This window comes from Benincasa hispida, chromosome 3 (assembly GCF_009727055.1).
Source record: "Benincasa hispida cultivar B227 chromosome 3, ASM972705v1, whole genome shotgun sequence".
Taxonomy (NCBI): domain Eukaryota; kingdom Viridiplantae; phylum Streptophyta; class Magnoliopsida; order Cucurbitales; family Cucurbitaceae; genus Benincasa; species Benincasa hispida.
In genome coordinates, this window is record NC_052351.1 from 73,073,526 (window position 1) to 73,090,975 (window position 17,450).

The window sequence follows — 17,450 nt, forward strand, 5'->3', positions numbered from 1 at the left end:
GTGAGATTTTTGGATAAAAATAATATTATTTTAAGGTAATTATTATATAGTCTATGTTTGAGAACACAAACTGTTTTATTATGAGTTATAATAGTTTACATTTGTAGTGCAGACTATTTTAATTAAACAGTAAACACAGAAATAAAGAAGGAATTTGAAATGACAATAATATGGTTGATGGTAGGTTATAATAGTTAGAAATACCAACAATTATAATGAGAACATATTGAAATCGGGGCGAAAACACCCCTTAAAAATTTGGAATTTAAATCAATACATGTCTATTATTATAGAGTTGTATATAACATCCAAAGTTTAAAAACATAAATATGTATTTGTCCAAAATTAATTTCTAAAAGTCAAAGTCATTGTATGAAAAAAAAAAAGAAAAAAAAAAAAAGTTGCGTCATGTGTGAGTTGTATTGAACCACAAGGTCAAGAACGCGTAATTTTGCAAAAAGCATCGGGCAGTACCAAACCAACCACCTACCCCCGAAGTATAAACCTACCATTTTTCGCCTAATTGACGTTCAAAATTTCAATCAAATTCAGAATTAATTGAATCCCCAATCCAATTTCATCTCCGTCTCCATCTCCATCTCATGGCTTTGAACGACACTTTTTACCTCTCCCATGGATCTCCCATGATGAGCATCGATGATAGCATTAAAGCAAGGCAGTTCTTCAAATCTTGGAAGGACAGTGCTTTTGTGGCAAAACCCAAAGCCATTCTCTGCATTTCTGGCCATTACGACACCACTTATCCCACTGTCAATGTCGTTTCCGGCTCCAACGATACCATCTACGACTTCTATGGCTTTCCTTCCTCTATGTACAAGGTACTTTTCTTTTCTAACTTGTTTACACTCTCTTCTTTGACTATTATTAATCATTCTTTTGATTTATAACCATTTCTTTCTTTTCTTCCTCTTGGTTTTGGATTCTTTCCCCCCTTTTTCAAATGATCTCCTCTTGTTTTTGTTTATGGAAATTGTTAGATTTATCGTATTCTTGATTAACCATTTTTTTCTTTTAATTTTTTCTTAATTATGCCACTTTTTTTTCCTTCCATTTCATTATTTGCTTAGTTTCCTACAAGTTTCTTTTCTTCTTTATAATTGACTTTTCTTTTCTTTGCAAGTTTTTATCCTTTAGAAATACTTAGGTGTTGGGAGCAAGAATTAGCTACACCTAACCACTACTCTTTTATTTTGTTTATGTGTAGTTCTAAACTTTTATTTTATTACTAAAAAAACTATTTTATCCTTTCAGCAATAACTTTTTCTTTAAGAAAAATAATAATGAAGGCAAAGACATATACCACCATTAATATTTCTTTATAAATATTTTATTATATTTGTAAATAAGTTAGTAAAACATCCCTTTCTTTTATTATATCCCATGCTGATATCTATTATTCGAATGAAACAAACTTGCATATGTCAAGCGCTTTTAAACTAATCTATACAAAGAAAAATGAAAAAAAAACCCTTGAAAATTAAAGTAATTTATCAGGATATGAAAATTCATAGATAGAAAATGAGATTTAAAGGAGCTGTTTCTTGGCCTCCTCTTTAATTTGTGGGTAAAATCACAGTTAGCTAGCATATTATCCATGAAAAACAGTTAAAATATCCGGCACCGGGAGCTCCGGCGCTAGCGAAGAGGGTGAAAGAGGCTCTGATAAGGGCCGGATTCGAGCGAGTCGATGAAGAGCGAGGACGGGGACTGGACCATGGAGCATGGGTTCCTCTAATGTTCATGTATCCAGAAGCAGACGTCCCAGTTTGCCAACTTTCAGTACAATCACACTTAAATGGAACACATCATTACAACTTGGGCAAAGCATTGGCTCCTCTTAAAGATGAAGGAATTCTCATAATTGGGTCAGGAAGTGCTACACACAACCTTAGAACTCTCAATCGCAGTGGAAAGCCTTCAGCCATTGCCCCATGGGCTCTTGAGTTTGATGATTGGCTCAAAGATGCTCTCCTTCAAGGAAGGTACGACGATTTTTTTTTTTTTTTTTTTTTTTTGCAGTTGTAAATATAGTAATCAGATCTAAAGTGTTAGTACATATAAAACAATGTAAAAAAATTTATAGATATAACAAACTTTAGACTGACCCTAAAAGTCTATTATGCTATATTTACAGTATTTCCCAGTGAAGTTACCTTTTTATTCTTCTTTGGGATATACATGTAGTTCTTATGTTTAGGTTAAACTATAAATTTGGTTTCATAGTTTGGAGAATGTTGAAATTTAATCTCTATGGTTTAATAAAACCTTCCTAAATAGTCCATGAGATATGAATTATTTATGAAACATTGTCAAATCATAAGAACTAAATTCAAACTTTCTCCAAACTATAAGGATCAAATATGTAATTTAACCTCGTATTTATTGGTTACAAATATGAGATGAGATCATTTAGAAGAAGAATATTATTTGGTGTTGAAGGTACAATGACGTGAACGAATACGAGAAGAAGGCTCCACATGCAAGAATGGCACATCCGAATCCGGACCACCTTTTCCCCCTGCATGTTGCGATCGGAGCAGCGGGAGGCGACCCGAAAGCGAAGCTTATCCACCATAGCTGGGACCTTGGAACCATGTCCTACGCCTCCTACCAATTCACAGACTCTTCTCCCACCCACCAATCACAAGAATTATAAACATCAACAACCCCTCCAAATCTCCGTTGTTTATACGATAAGGTGTGTGTTGAATCCTCTCCTTTTGAGTTTTCTTCAAATGTAGCACATGGTATACTTTGGTTATAATATTGTGCTGTTTATTTCTGTTGGATATTCATATAATATATATGTTTGGATGTATTTAATATTTTAAAATATTAAATTTTATTGTTTATTTATTTACTTTTTTAAGGAGTCAATTCCACCTTCCTTTCATAGTACATTCTCGTGTATAATTAGTGGAAAATGTGTTGCTTTCTCCCAGTTTTCAGACTTTTATTTCTATCGTTTTTCTTTCTTTTTTTTTTTAAAATGAAGATTGAGAGTTAATTTCATGAGAGCATCCAAGTAATAAGGGTTTCGTAAAAAATTTTAGCTGCTATACAAAATCTCTAGATCGTTGTATGTTTGGGGTGGAGTGTCAGATAACTCAAGTGCAATGGGGCACATCTTGGAGGAAGAACATAGTATGAGGGGTGTCTTGCTGGACTGTTGGTGTTCTTCAGCCGATTCGTATTTGCAGGGCAAATGGATGGTCTGTTTAAGAAGATTATAGGGCCGAGGAGTGAAGGTGGAGGAGCTTTCACCGCATCTCCGAGCGTGCATGTATGCTAGCCAGTTGCCGGAAGGATTGTAATGAACTCCATGGAAGGAGAGTTTCGTCCAACTCTCCGTGACACCGACGAGGAGCTCGTTTGAACTCACCAGTGGCGTCTCTCTCTTAGGCCCTGCAGTCGTGAATCAACTCCTGCATTGTGGATTTCTCGTCCAGATCCTCCTCAATAATCAGATATAGATTTGGAGGGTTTCGACTGAAGCTATACAAGCCGCATAAATGTCCTGTGCGCTTGAAGGTGGTGGGATTTGGGCAATCACTGCTGCGATTTTAGATGGAGATGGAGATGCCTGCAGTCAAATGGATAATCTGTTTTAAGATTATCTCAATGGAGGGTATTATGGATTTTAATCAAATCGAGTGGCAAGTTAAAATTATTATATTTGTTGAAAAAGAGAGAAGAAAAGAATACAAGATTTACGTGGAAAACCCTAGATCAAGGAGAAAAAACTACGATAGAGGCTGATTTTCTGATAATAGAAACTAATTTTTTGAGAATAGGCTAAATAAATAAACTAGTGGGAAGCCCTAGGGTACATAAAATTATTAAAATACCCCTAGGGTTACAAGCTCTTGGAGAACGGTACATACAATTACTAAAATACCCCTAGGGTTACAAACACCTTAGAGAACCACACCCCAAAAATTAGCTATTCGGGTGGGAGAACCAAGCACACTTAAGTACCACATTGGTCATCCCATTCTACCTTGGTTCCTAACAATACCTAATCCCCGGAAAGCCGATGTCTTGGCGGTTGCTCCGACGGTACTTCACTCGGCCACACTCGGTCATAACTCTCCACCGGTTCCACTCCGAAACGTTGACAACTGGCTCTGATACCATTGTTAGGTACTTAAGCACTTTGGAGAATCACACCCCAAAAGCTAGCTATTGGGGTGGGAGAGCCATGCTCACTTAAGTACTACATTGGTCATCCCATTCTAACTAATGTAGAACAAAGGCATCCCATACTACCTTGGTTCCTAACACATGTTGAACAGGATTATTCGCAATACTTATTGTTGCCTTATTATCACAGAACAGGTTCATTGGGAGCTCATTACAAGATTTGACAAAACTTTCATCAACTAGATTTCTTCACATATCCCTAAACTCATGGCTTGATACTTAGCTTCAGTACTACTTCTGGTCATAACTCCTTGTTTCTTGCTCCTCCAAGTCACTAGATTACCCCAGACAAATGTGTAATACCCAGATGTTGATTTTCTATCAACAACATACCCTACCCAATTAGAATCAGTGTAGGCTTCAATGCAACATTTATTATACTTCTTGAACATTAACCCCTTACCTAGTGTTTCTTTCAGATATTGTAGGATGCGTTCAACTGCTATCATGTGTTCCTCATAAGGAGCCTGCATAAACTGACTGGCAACACTAACTGCATATGATATATCGGGTCTCCTGTGAGATAAGTATATCAATTTTCCAACTAACCGCTAATACCTTTCTTTATTAATTGGGACACTGTTACCTGTATTACTGAGCTTTGAATTATATTCAACTGGGGTGTCAACAGGTTTGCATCCAGTCATTCCTGTTTCCTTTAGGAGGTCAATAGTGTATTTCCATTGGGACACTGAGATTCCATCCCTTGACCGAGCTACTTCCATTCCGAGAAAGTATCTTAACTTCCCAAGGTCTTTATTCTCAAATTATTTGGCCATCTTTGCTTTGAGTTTCACAATTTCATCATCATCATCACCAGAGAGCATAGTATCGTCAACGTATACGATGAGAACTGCAACCTTCCCTGAAGTTGACTTCTTTATAAACAAAGTGCGATCTGAGTGCCCTTGGGTATATCCTTGTCCTTTGAAAAAGGTGGCAAATCTGTCAAACCAGGCCCTCGGAGACTGTTTCAACCCATATAGTGACTTTCTCAGCCGATAGACTCGCTGTTTGAACTTATCTTCAAATCCAAGAGGAGGATTCATGTAGACTTCCTCCTCAAGTTCTCCATGAGAAAGGCATTCTTTACATCAAGTTGATGCAGGGGCCAATCTCTGTTAACTGCAACTGATAGCAATACTTGGATTAGAGTTTAGCGACGGGAGAGAATGTCTCGGAGTAATCTACACCAAAGGTTTAAGTAAATCCTTTGGCAACTAACCTTGCCTTGTATCAGTCAACCGTTCCATCTGACTTATACTTTATAGTGAAGACCCATTTGCACCCAACTATCTTGTGCCCTTTAGGTAGGATCACTTGGTCCCACGTTCCGTTTTTCTCAAGAGCCCTCATCTTCTTTATAACAGCAGCCTTCCATACTTTAGTTTTCATTGCTTCCTGTATGCTACTCGATATCACCTCTATATCTAAACTGGTGGTAAAGGCCCAAAATTCAAATGTCAGGTTACTGTACGTCATGTAACTATGCATAGGGTACCTTGTACATGACCGAATACCTTTCTTCAGGGCTATTGGAAGATTAAGAGAAGCATCATGCTCTTCCAAACTGTTAGAATTCCCACTGTGATCAATAGTCTCCTCTGCCTGGGTTTCATCTTCAGAAGTCCCCTCTAAACCATCATCTCTAGTATCATTCACATTTTCTAGAACTGTTTCTAGATCACTATTCACCATCGTCTTCCCATCTGCTATAGCAATGTTGTTAGCACCTTTTTCTCCTTTTTCCTCCCTGCATTCGTTAGTCTCAGCACAAGTATCAATCTCATTAATTTCAGGAATACACGTATCTAATGCCGGGTTTGACTCATGGATCGGAGCCAGAGATGCAACAGGTGGCGTTGTTTCCTTCCTGAGATTCTCCCTATAGTATGTTATCTATGGGACTTGAATGGTAGGGAGGATAAGACCGACATGTTAGGGAATCGGAGGTGACTCGAAGGGAACTGTATCCAGTTAGCCTCTTTACTAGATGTCTCCCCTTGAAGATGGCTAACGGGAAAGAAGGGTTGATCCTCAAGGAAGGTGATATCCATGGAAACAAAATATTTGCGAGAAGATGGGTGGTAACATTTATACCCACGCTAATGGATCGGATACCCAACAAAGACACATTTTTTTAGCACGGGGGTTGAATTTCGTGCAGTTTGGACCGTGAGAGTGAACAAAGGTAACACAGGTAAATACTCGAAGGGGTACATCTAAGACTAAACGAGTAGTTGGGTAGGACTCTTTCAAATAGTCTACCAGATTTTGAAAGTTAAGGACTCGGGAAGGCATTTGGTTTATTAAGTGAGCGATAGTAAGGATAGCATCCCGCCATAGATAAGACAGGGGTGATGTGAATAGCATTAAAGACCTGGCAACTTCCACCAAATGACAATTTTTTCTTTCGGCTACCCCATTTTTCTGGGGAGTGTACGCACACAAACTTTGGTGGATAATCCCTTTGGATGAAAGGAAGTCCTGGAAGGAAGTGTTAAAGAATTCTCGCCCATTGTCACTTCTCAAAATACCATTCCTTGCATTAAATTGGGTTTACAAAGTGGCATAGAATTGTTGGAATACATATGACACCTCGGACTTATCAGTGAGAAGAAAGACCCAAGTAAACCGAGTGTGATCATCTATAAAGGTGACAACCCAGCGTTTCCCTATAGAGGTTGTGGTTGGTGAGGGACCTCAAACATCACTGTGAACTAAGGTGAAGGGTTTGGATGGTTTATAGGGTCGGGAGTGGAAAGAGACACGACTCTGTTTGGCACGAATACAAACATCACAATTTAAAGAAGACATTAATATTGCGAAATAAATGTGGAAACAAGTATTTCATGTATTGAAAATTTGGATGTCCTAAGCGGTAATGCCATAACAAAAAATCATTCTCAGAAGTAAAAAAATTTAAAGAGACAAGGCTAGTCCTATAATCATTCCTAGAGGAAGCATCATCAGACATAAAGTAAAGTCCCCTATCGTGCCGAGTAGTGTCAATCGTCGTCCCGGAGCTCAGATCCTGAAATAAAATAGAGTCGGTGAAAAAATTGCCTGACAACTTATATCTCTTGTACTTTTATTGATGGATAACAAATTATATGATATTTTAGGAACATGCAATACATCCCGCAATACCAAACCCTCGAACGAAGATAAATGCCCTTTTCCTGCAACAGGTGCAAATGACCCATCTGCAATCCTAATTTGTTCGTTACCAGCACTTGGACAATATGAAAGAAACTGATTAGAAGTACCAGTAAGATGATCTGTTGCCCCTGAGTCAACAATCTATGGTTTTTTACCATTAATACTAATAAGACCAAAAGACGGGATAGTACCTGACTGGGCGATGGCACTGACTCCAACTATACTTAGGTTGGTCGTATTGTCTGCTGAGGGTTGATGTCGAGGGTTTTCATTCGTTGAGTCACTCACAAGGGATGTCTAGGGGTTGATTTGTCATATGACTGGCGATGTTTACTGTTCGGGGGCCATCCATGTAGCTTCCAACACTGGTTCTTTGTATGCCACGACTTTTTACAATGTTCACAGACAGGAGTGGGCTTCTTATCGCCATCAGTGCTGGAGGACTTAGTGGCAAAAGCAGCAGCATTTGTAGAGGTAATTACTGGGTTATTCAAGTGCTCCAGACGTATTTCTGACTTCCATGAGAGAAGGAGTAGGGTGTTGCCCCAAAATCCAACTCCGAACGGCATCAAACTTCGAATTTAGTCCAGCAAGGAAGTCATAGACATAGCCAGCTTCTTCAATTTTTGCATACTGTACTACGTCATGTGCACATTTCCAAACTATCTCCCTACAAAGATCCATCTCTTGCCACAAAAGAGACATTTTATTGAAATAGGACGTTACGTCCATAGTTCCTTGCTTGTATTCATGTGCCTATTTTCGTAACGTATAAAGTCGGGTTGCATTCTGCCTCTTTGAATAAAGTTATTGAATAGCATCCCAAATATCTTTGGCAGTTGCAGTATAGAGTAACGGTCTGCCAATCTGGGGTTCCATACTATTAATCAGAATAGATCTCAACAGCGAGTCTTCCCCGTTCCAGATCCATTCCTGAGGGTCTCCTGGTACGGGGTTAGGTATCTCTCCAATCAAGTACCCAAATTTATGACATTCTTCCAAGGCCATTCTGATGGAATGAGACCAGGAAAAGTAGTTCTGGCCATTTAGTTTTTCTCCAGTAATAAATCTTGCAGAATTTCCCATGGATCTAGACAAGATATTTGTAGTGGGTAAAATAGGGAAAAAAAGTTACTGGGTTTTTAGAATATATTGGTATGTTGGCCAATAATTCTGGTTGAGAGTTCGTCCCAAGAATCGTTTCAAAATCTGCAATCTACTGTTGGAGATGGGCAAAACGCCGTTGGAGATCATTTGTAGACCCTCGGCAAGGTTGATGTGCAGACCCGACTGCCGATGCCATCGGAGTAGACCACTGGATTGAAGAGTCAATTGAAAAACTCGTGCAGAAGACCGACGCATAGGGATTGACCGACCTCTCCCAGGATGACTCGACCATAGAGGGCACCGTCGTCTGGGTTCGCCAGCTGGATCACCGCGACCAGCTATTGCTGTCCATGAATCATCGCGCCTAGTTGGATCGACCGACGAGGACGTGCTACTAGAGTCAAGCGGCAGGGTCTGGAATGCGCTGGGGTCGAGTGGCTGGAGTTGCGGTTGTTTGGCTGGGGTCGAGCGACGATCGGACGGGATCTATCCGGCTGGGAATGAGCAGCTAGAATTAGGTGGGCTAAGGTTGAGGTCCTACACTGATTCGATGATTTTTGGCAATGCGGCTTGGAGGTATTGTTCCACGGCTTCTCGAATGGCTTTAGTGATGTCGGCGTTTATGGTCCCACTAATTCCAATGGAGGTTGCTGATGGAGAATCTGGTCTATTCTCATCGATGATGGTTAGGGTTTCGTCGTCATGCTCTGATACCATGTTGAAAAAGAGAGAAAAAAAGAACAATAGATTTACGTGGAAAACCCTAGATCAGGGAGAAAAAATCACGATAGAGACTGGTTTTTAATTATTGAAATTGATACACAAAGTACAAGAGAATAGGCCAAATAAATAGACTAGTAGGAAGCCCTAGGGTACATACAATTACTAAAATACCCCTAGGATTACAAGCTATTTTTCGACAATATTTAATTATTTTTATTGTTTTGGAAATAAAATAATAATTTTTATTATTATACTAAATATCTGTTAAATTATATCATGTGGTTTTGAAAAATTGTTTGTTAAATTTAACAGAATCCATATATGTGATGTTGAGATGAATTCCAGAGTGATTGAACTTGGTTGTTGAAGTCCTTCCGTTCATATTCTCTATGTTCTCTAGTAAAGTATTTAGGTTATAGGGTTGAATATATAAATAGTAAAATTTAAGTTTTCATTTGAATAAATAGCAATATTTTTTTAAATTGTAAAAATAGTAAAACGGATTATAAAATTAGAAAATAATGATTAACAATTGTCAAAACTACCCCACATGGAATTCTAAATGTGTGAGAGTTTCAAAACGGTTTGAAAACAACAAATGCACTCTACCATGACAACTATCCCACACTAAACAATGCATTCTAACAAAGTGTCTAATCCATGTGTACAAGAAATAAACTGCTTTTTTCGATACAGACTTGCTCCTAAAAGTAAACATACTCTAGTGTGAATACAAGAATGAAAGGAATCAAAATCTTAGAAATCAACGATTTCGTATTGCCCTCAAGAGATTGGGAAGATCAATGTCTACTAATTCATTATTCAAATACCGTGTATTTCCAGTGTTCGGGAACAGATGAGACATGGTCAACCACTAGTGTAAACCTCGAATTCTACTTTTCCTATATAAATATGTTTAGCTATGAGGAGGTTATACTAGTTATTTGATAAATGGAAATTTACGGTGTAACTACAGGAATTACAAATAAAGGGGAAAAAATAGAAAGAAAAAAAAAAAAAAAGAGAAGAAGAAAGAAGAGACTTAAGAGAGGTAGCTGAGTTTGGCTGGAAGCACTACTGGATGAGGTGGCGATTTGACCTTTGAACATGGGAGGCGGCAGGAAGTATAAAAGGAAGAGGAACTTCAGAAACTCGGTTTTGGAAAATGACTTGAGCAAATTAAGTGAGATCGGTACCATTCGAAAGCTAGGAGAATCTAGTTTTTGAAGTTGCTTTTCCGGAGAAAGATCTCACAAGGAGAAGAACAAAAAGTGAAGAATTTGCAGAAGGAGCAAATTATCGGATTAATCAAGGCCTAGAGTGAAGATTGAAAGCTTCAAGCCAAATTAAAATAATTTGGGGCTGAGATTTTAAGGTAAGAAAGCTAACTCAATTATAAACAAGTTTGTAGAATGAAGTTTCTTAAAAAGAGTCCTGGATTTTGAGTTATGAATTTTTGAAGTTGAAATAGGAAATTGGTGCGTAAACAAGCAGTTGCTTAAGAAGATTAAGCAAGCGGCTCACTAGATAAGGAAATGAGCGAGATAAGGAAGAGGTGGATCTCGCTAAGGATGAAAATCTCGTTGGTTTTGTGTTGAGTCTCGCTCAAGAAGAGAATCTCACTAGAAAGTGGTAAATCTCGCTAGAAAGTGGCAAATCTTGCTAGAAAGTGGTAAATCTCGCTCATGAGGATGATCTCGCTCATGAGGGTGATCTCGCTCATGATGATCATCTCGCTAGTAATGCTGATTTTGTTGATGAAAGTTTCATTAGTAAGCAAACTATGTGAAGCATTTTGATGAGAATTCTAAGGAATCTAACCGGGAATTATGTCCTTTTAGGCCAAGAGGAGCTAAGAGAGGCATATAATCCGTTAAGAGTCTCGACGAGCTGTGAGTGACTAAAATGAACTTAATGCTTTCAATGTTTATGTATAAAAGACCATGTAAGTTACAATGATGTTGATGATGAATTTATAATTTCTCAAGCAACAAATGTTTAATGAATAGCATAGCGTATCTTCTCCAGCTTGTACATGTTTTAACACATGCCAAGGTATGTTGTGAATTCACTACAAAAGTTAAGTTCCTATGATGAAGCATGCGTTTTTGGAGGAAGGCTATGATAGAATAAGTCTTTATGTAAATAGTATACAAATAAGTTTAATTTGATGCTAGAAAATAACATGGTACTGAAGGACACGGAGAAGGTATCTCGCTAATAGTACCTAAGGTGTTGACGGTACTTAGAAAACTCCACGTGCACGTAGGTAGTTCTGAATCAGAGGCTGAAATATGGGTCTCCTAGGCCATATACCAGCAAAAAGAGGCTGAAGTATGGGTTTCTTGGCCGGTGACAGACGTTGGGATCTAGAGCAATGTATGCTCGTTCTCAACTAAGGAGTAATGATGTTTAATGATGTTTAAAAATGTTATTCAATGTTTATGTGTAGAAGAGATTGCTTGAGATGCTCATTGATTTATTTACATGTTTATAATGATGTGATGCATGGTGTAATATGATTTTATAGTCACTCACTGGGCTACTAGCTCACAGATTTTCTATGTTTTCGTTTTCCAGGTAGCGGTCAGATTCCTCAAGGTTGATCCTGCTGCTACTTGCCACTGAAAGGCTCGGCTTGTTAAGAAGAATTTAGGTTGATGGTCTATCTATGTACACATGTTTTGAGAGGGATTAAGGCTTTGTTAGTGAAGTTTGGGCTCAACTGTAAATATCTTACCTGTAGATGTTATGTCATGACTGTTTACATGTGATTATATAAACTTATGCAGAACCTTATGGAGACGTGTTGTATGTGTTCATTAATAATGTTTAACAGGTTGGTATTCAGGTTAGAGGGTTAAGGTTGTAAGTGGGGCTAGTAACTACTGTCATCACATCTTCTTCCAAATTAAGAGGGTAATCTGGGAGGGGTGTGACAACAACACATAAATCAATTTGGCAGAACTCTGATAAAACTGACATCAACCACAAAATATCTTTATCTGCAACAATTCTAATAATATTCGAACTGACAGAGCCAATCCATTACATTGTCAAATGAGATATAGTTAATTTACCCGATGGAAAAAGTTTATCTTGGTTATATTCCAAAAATTGTTGGAACTATGAATTTGATGGAATATGCACCTAAAAATTTTGAAAATCATGGTAATGAGAATATTCATCCCATTGACCATAGGGAGGAGTCTAATCGGTTGTAAAGTCATAACAAAAACAGTAGCTTGTTAAAGAAACCACAACAAAACCTAAATCGATAAACACTTTGTGTGAATAAAAAGAGTTATAGTCATTTTTTACGAAGTGATCTTTCTTTTTTTCAAATCATTAAAATAATAGCGAAAACAGTATATAAAACTAATTTATTAAGAATATGAGAATGTACAGCTAATTTATTAACATTATATGTATAAAATTATGAAAAACAATTCAAAGATTTGAATAAAATTGAATACATATAAACTAATGAAAAACCATTCAATGATTTGAATAAAATATATGGATAAAATAAAATTTAATAATATATGGATATTTAAAATATAAATTTGGTAGAAAAATCAGAATATTTAATTAAGGTGAGATTAATTCGAAAAATGGTTAAACATAATCTAAAATAATAATAAAATATTGAGATTATGTCAACTACATGAGCAAAATTAGGAGGGCAGTTGTTGTTAAGGAACATGACCCTGTTTTTTATTCTACCATTACCTAGTATTTGTAGTTTCATCAATTTGGGGGACTTTTTAAAACTGACATCAACCCCAAAATATCTATCTTCAACAAAATTCAAATTAGAAGAACCAATATAGTAGTACATTGTCAAACTTTATATAGTTAACTCAACGGATGGAAAAATTTTATCTTAGATGTATTCCACAGATTATTGGAACAATAAATTTGATGGAATATGCACCTCAAAATTTCAAAAATCATGGTCGTGAGAATTTTCTTCCCATCAATAACCTAAATTGATTAACACTTTGTCTGAGTAACAAAAATTATGAACAGTTTTTTACGAATTGATATTTCTTTTTTTCAAAACGTTAAAATAATAGCAAAAATCGTATATAAAACTAATTTATTATAAATATGAGAATGTACAACTAATTTCTTAACAATGTATGTATAAAATATGAAGAACAATTCAAAATTTTGAATAAAATTGAATAGATATAAAGTAACGAAAAATCATTCAATGATTTGAATAAAATATATGAATAAAATAAAATATAATAATATATGAATATTTAAAATATAAATTTGGTAGAAAAATCTAGAAATTTAATTAGGGTGAGATTAATTCAAAAAGTGGTTAAATAGAATCTAAAATAATAATAAAATATGGAGATTATGTAAACTACATGAGCAAAATTAGGAGGGTAGTTGTTGTTAAGGAATATCAACAATTACCCTTTATACATAACTCGGCCCTCGGCCCTGATTTTTATTCTACTAGTATTTGTAGTTTCATCAATTTTAGGACTAAATTTTTACCTTGAATATATTCCACAAATTGTTGGAACAATGAATTTGATGGAATATGCGACTCAAAATTTCGAAAATCATGGTAGTGAGAATTCTCTTCCCATTGACCATTAAAGGGGAGTCTAATCCATTGTAAAGCAATAGCAAATATAGTAACTTGTTAAAGAAATCACAATAAAACCTAAATCTATGAACACTTTGTGTGAGTAATAAAAGTTATCGCCATCTTTTTACGAAGTGATATTTCTTTTTTTTCCAAATTATAAAATAATAGCAAAAACAGTATATAAAACTAATTTATTAAGAATATGAGAATGTCCAGCAAATTTATTAATAATGTATGTATAATATTATGAAAAATAATTCAAAGATTTGAATAAAATTGAATACGTATAAACAACTAATGAAAAACCATTCAAAGATTTGAATAAAATATATGGATAAAATAAAATTTAATAATATATGGATAATTAAAATATAAATTTGGTAGAAAAATTTGGATATTTGATTAAGGTGAGATTAACTCGAAAAGTGGTTAAATAAAATCTAAAATAATAATAAAATATGGAGATTATGTTAAGTACATGACCAAAATTAGGACGGCAATTGTTGTTAAGGAATACCAGTAATTACCCTGTATACATAACTCGACTATGTTTTTACAAAATATATTTATCTTCAACAATATTTGAATTGGAAGAACTAATCTGTTGTCAAACGAGATATAGTTAACTCGATGGAGGGAAAAATTTTAAAATCGATGAACATATTTCTTTTTAAAATAATAGCAAAAATCATATATAAAACTAATTTATAATGAATATGAGAATGTACAACTAATTTATTAACAATGTATATATAAAATATGAAAAACAATTCAATGATTTGAATATATCAACCACAAAATATCTTTATCTTCAACAATATTCGAATTGGCAGAACCAATCCGGTATATTGTCAAACGAAATATAGTTAACTTAGCAGAGGGAAAATTTTACTTTGGATATATTCCACAAATTGTTGGAACGATGAATTTGATGGAATGTGTGCCTCAAAATTTCGAAAATCATGGTAGTACGAATTTTCATCCCATCGACCATCAAAGAGGAGTCTAATCCGTTTGTAAAGTCATAACAAAAATAATAGCTTGTTAAATACACAAACAAAACCTAACTTGATGAACACTTTGTATGAGTAACAAAAGTTAGACCTTTTTTTACGAAGTGATATTTATTTTTTCCAAATCGTTAAAATAATAGTAAAAACCGTATATAAAACTAATTTATTAAGAATATGAGAATGTACAGCTAATTTATTAACATTGTATGTATAAAATATGAAAAATAATTCAAAGATTTGAATAAAATTGAATACGTATAAAGTAACAAAAAATCATTCAATGATTTGAATAAAATATATGGATAAAATAAAATTTAATAATATATGGATATTTAAAATATAAATTTGGTAGAAAAATCGGGTTATTTAATTAAGATGAGACTAATTGGAAAAGTGGTTAAACATAATCTAAAATAATAATAAAATATGGAGATTATGTCAATTACATGAGAAAAATTAGGAGAGCAGTTGTTGTTAAGGTATATCAGTAATTACGCTCGACCCTGTTTTTTATTCTACAATTATCTAGTATTTGTAGTTTCATCAATTTTGGGGACTCTGTTAAACTGACATCAACCACAAAATATCTTTATCTTTAACATTATTCGAATTGGCAGAACCAATCTAGTATATTGTCAAACAAAATATAGTTAACTCAGCAGAAGGAAAAATTTTACCTTGGATATATTCCACAAATGTTTGGAATGATAAATTTGATAGAATATGTGCCTCAAAATTTCGAAAATCATGGTAGTGAGAATTTTCTTCCCATCGACCATTAAAGGGGAGTCTAATCCGTTGTAAAACCATAGAAAAAACAGTAGTTTGTTAAATAAACCACAACAAAACATGAATCGATGAACACTTTGTGTGAGTAACAAAAGTTATGGTCATTGTTTACGAAGTGATATTTTTTTTTCCAAATCGTTAAAATAATAGCAAAAACAATATATAAAACTAATTTTTTTAAGAATATGAGAAATATACAGTCAATTTAGTAAGAATGTATATAAAAAAATATGAAAAACAATTCAAAGATTTGAATAAAATTTAATATCACTACAAGAATTTTGAGCTTTAATGTCGGGTTAAAAAAAGTGAAATCGGATGTATAATGTCGGATTTTTTTTTTTTTTTTGAAAAGCGGATCTTTAATGTCAGTTTTAAACCAACATTGTAGGAGTATTTTTAATGTCGGTTTAAAACCGACATTAAAGACCCGCTTAATTTATCCTCTCACTTTCTATTTTTCCCCCATTTTTTTCATTTTTCCCTCTTCACTCTCCCCCTATTTTCTTTTTCCTCTCATTCTCACACTTCCCTCTTCAGACCTTTCTTTCTCACTTCTCTCTTCCAAACCCTTGCCATTCGTCCGTCAATCGTGGGTGAAGAGTCTGTCATGGTGTAGATCTGGCTTCCGTGCAGGTCTATTCGTCGTGCAACCCGGATCTGCTGCTCGTTCTGTCGAAGCGTCACAGCTAACCCGGATCTGATTGTGGATAAAGCTCGTTCTGTCAAAGCACACAGCTCAGATCTGCTGCTCCCTTCAGTTATTTTTCTGTGTCTTATACTCTCAATTTGATAAATAAGCACCCATACACTAATCATGTGTCTCCAGATCTGAAGTTCATATTCCCATGTGGTTGTGTTCCGCCGTTCGTCGTTCGATTTTCTTTGTCGTTGTTCCGTCGTCGTTCGTCGTTCGATTTTCCTCGCTGTGTGTATTCAGATCTGCCATCGTTCGCCTTTATCAACCCCGCTACCGTCTAAATCAGTATGCTCTTCTTCTTTTTCCTCTCTTAAACTCACAACAATTTTTGTTCTTATGTTTACGCCTCTCATTGTTGTGTAAATGTCTCAATAAAAGGCGTTGGGTAGACGATCGTGTAGCAAATGAGCAGTGCTACACGATAAGGTAGACGATCGTCTAGTTAAGTGAACGGTACTACATGATGAAGTAGGCGATCGTGTAGGAAGGCACTGGACGATCGTGTAACAATGTAGGGAGCTAACAAGAGGTAGGCGATCATGTAGGTGGGCACTGGACAATCGTGTAGCAATGCGGGGAGCTAAAACGATGAGGTAGACAATCGTGTAGGCCGTCGTTGGATGATCGTGTAGCAATGCGGGAGCTAAACGATGAGGTAGACGATCGTATAACAGATGTGTGGAGCTAAGCGATGCGCTAGACGATCGTGTAGATATGCGCGCGGCGTTAAACGATGAGAAGTGATGCATTGGACGATCGGGATATATGATAGGCAAAGTACTGCACGATTAGTGTAACCGCTAGACGATAAGCGTAGAAACTGAACGATAACGCTAGACGATAGCACTAGACGATAGTGTTGAGCGTTAAAGCGATGCGCAGCCGCTAAGCGATAGACTACACTATGGCACTACGCGATGGGCGTGAGTGCTAGATGATAAGCAGACGTGCTACACGATAGGCAGAATGCTAAGCGATAGGCGGATACGTTAGACGATAAGGCATCAGCCTAAACGATGGAGATAAACGATGGGCGCGGTAGCTAAACAATAGGCTATGCGCGAGATCGTTGAGAGGAGATCATTTACTAAACGATTGAGCTACACGATGGGTCGTT

General features: G+C 36.0%; 1 protein-coding gene across 1 annotated transcript; it reads left to right on the forward strand.

The window, feature by feature from the left end:
- The first annotated feature begins 446 nt into the window (after window positions 1-446).
- On the forward strand, window positions 447-12,036 carry LOC120074377 (extradiol ring-cleavage dioxygenase-like). The gene is made up of 4 exons (XM_039027478.1): window positions 447-839; window positions 1,627-2,003; window positions 2,461-2,719; window positions 11,797-12,036. Exons 1-3 carry the CDS (start codon window positions 603-605, stop codon window positions 2,675-2,677), a joined length of 831 nt encoding a protein of 276 aa, XP_038883406.1. The 5' UTR covers window positions 447-602; the 3' UTR covers window positions 2,678-2,719; window positions 11,797-12,036.
- The last annotated feature ends 5,414 nt before the right edge of the window (window positions 12,037-17,450 follow it).